The following is a 1,942-nucleotide window of genomic DNA, read 5'->3' as shown; positions in this document are numbered from 1 at the left end:
ATTGTCTATGAAGGGATGGATGGACAAGAGATATGCAGCGCACATACACAAATGGTAATACTTTTGACGTATCATACAACATGGATACACCACGAAAATAAAATAAGCTTGATAAAATAAGCAGGACGTGGTAGGAATTTGATTCTACTTATGTGAGGGATGAGATGAGGCAAAGGCATAGAGACCAAAAGCTGAATAAAAGTCACCCTGCATGTTGGGTATGGAATTTCTGGATGGCTGGAACCAGGAGTTGAGTGGATCATCTTAGCAGTCTGTGAACCTGATATTTATCTGTCCTCAGGGGCAGTGCCTGTGTCCTTAACAGACCCAATACATTGGACATGGAAGAAGCAAATCAAACTGGGGTGATCCTCTTCCACTTCCGCCCCTTCTCCAAACTCCCTGAGGTGCAGATGTTGATTTTTGTGGTCCTTCTCGTCATGTACCTCATCAGCATCAGTGGAAACAGCTCCATTTTCCTTACCATTTGGATCAATCCGTGTCTCCACACCCCCATGTATTTCTTCCTGGCAAACTTAGCAGCTCTGGAGATCTTCTACTCATCAACCATCGCCCCTCTGACTCTGGCCAGTGTCCTCTCTACAGACAGGACACTCATCTCCCTGCCAGGATGTGGTACCCAGATGTTCTTTTTCATCTTTCTGGGCAGTGCTGACTGTATCATGCTGGCGGTCATGGCATATGACCGGTTTGTGGCCATCTGTCACCCTTTGCACTATACGCTCATCATGAGCTGGCGCGTGTGTGTCCAGCTGGCCCTGGGGTCCTTGTTGCTGGGGTTTGTCTTGGCCATGCAGCTGACTGTGCTTATCTTCCAACTCCCTTTCTGCAGCAGCAAAGAAATCAGCTTGTTCTACTGCGATGTCCTCCCCGTCATGAGAATGGCCTGTGCCGACACCCATGTCCACGAGGCCACTCTGTTTGTGGTCAGTGTCATTGTCCTCACCATCCCCTTCCTTCTCATCACCCTCTCCTATGTCTTGATTGGGGCTGCTATCCTGAAGATCCGCTCAGCTGAGGGGAGGCACAGGGCCTTCTCCACCTGCTCCTCCCACCTGACTGTGGTCCTCCTTCAGTACGGATGCACAAGCCTCATCTACTTGTGTCCCAGCTCCAGTTACTCTCCTGAGAGGGGCCAAGTCGTGTCTGTGGTTTACACATTCATCACCCCAATGCTAAACCCCTTGATCTACAGCATGAGGAACAGAGACCTGAAGGATTCTTTGAAGAAAGCAATACTGAGGCTCCTTCTGCTCTAAATGCAGTAAGCAGTCTGAATTTCGCTCCACAACATGGCTGGGTAGAGGCACTGCGTTGACTGTTCCAAGATGAGGGGACAAAGGCTGGCACATCCTTGCTGTGCACTGTTTGTTAGTCTTTCTGGTTGGATTACTTTCCAACAGTCACATTCCCTTTCTCAGCCTCAGGTTGGTTAATCTCCAAAACAGGGAAAAACAATGGTTCCAGTATTTAAACTTTGGGAAATCTGCCCTCCATTTTTCCATTTACTGATCTGACCCCTTCCCTTGACCTCGCTCCTACATGACACATGTTCCAATTTTCTGATATTCATTTTGTTAAGCTGTAAGTTAGGGGCTGGGAAGGTGGCTCAGTGGTAGAGTGCTTGTCTCACATGCATGAGGCCCTGGGTTTGATTCCTTAGCACCACATAAGCAGAAAAAGCTGGAAGTAGTGCTGTGGTTCAAGTGGTAGAGTGCTAGCCTTGAGCTGAAGAGCTGAGGGACAGTGCCCAGGCCCAGAGTTCAAGCCACATGACTGACAAAAAACAAAACAAAACACAAAAGACAAAAAACAAAACTGAGCTAGGCGCCGGTGGCTCACACCTGTAATCCTAGCTACTCAGGAAGCTGAGATCTGAGGATCGCAGGTCAAAGCCAGCCCAGGCAGGAAAGGCTGTGAG

The 1,942-nt window shown here is 48.7% G+C and overlaps 1 protein-coding gene across 1 annotated transcript; it reads left to right on the top strand.

Annotated features, from left to right (window-relative positions):
• Positions 1–341: 341 nt before the first annotated feature.
• Positions 342–1,280, top strand: LOC105995489 (olfactory receptor 10V1-like). The gene has a single exon (XM_013029203.1). It carries the CDS (start codon positions 342–344, stop codon positions 1,278–1,280), a length of 939 nt encoding a protein of 312 aa, XP_012884657.1.
• The last annotated feature ends 662 nt before the right edge of the window (positions 1,281–1,942 follow it).

Source organism: Dipodomys ordii, unplaced genomic scaffold (genome assembly GCF_000151885.1).
Source record: "Dipodomys ordii isolate 6190 unplaced genomic scaffold, Dord_2.0 Scaffold117, whole genome shotgun sequence".
Taxonomy (NCBI): domain Eukaryota; kingdom Metazoa; phylum Chordata; class Mammalia; order Rodentia; family Heteromyidae; genus Dipodomys; species Dipodomys ordii.
Note: the sequence above shows the minus strand (reverse complement) of the source record. Positions and strands in the feature narration are given on the sequence as shown.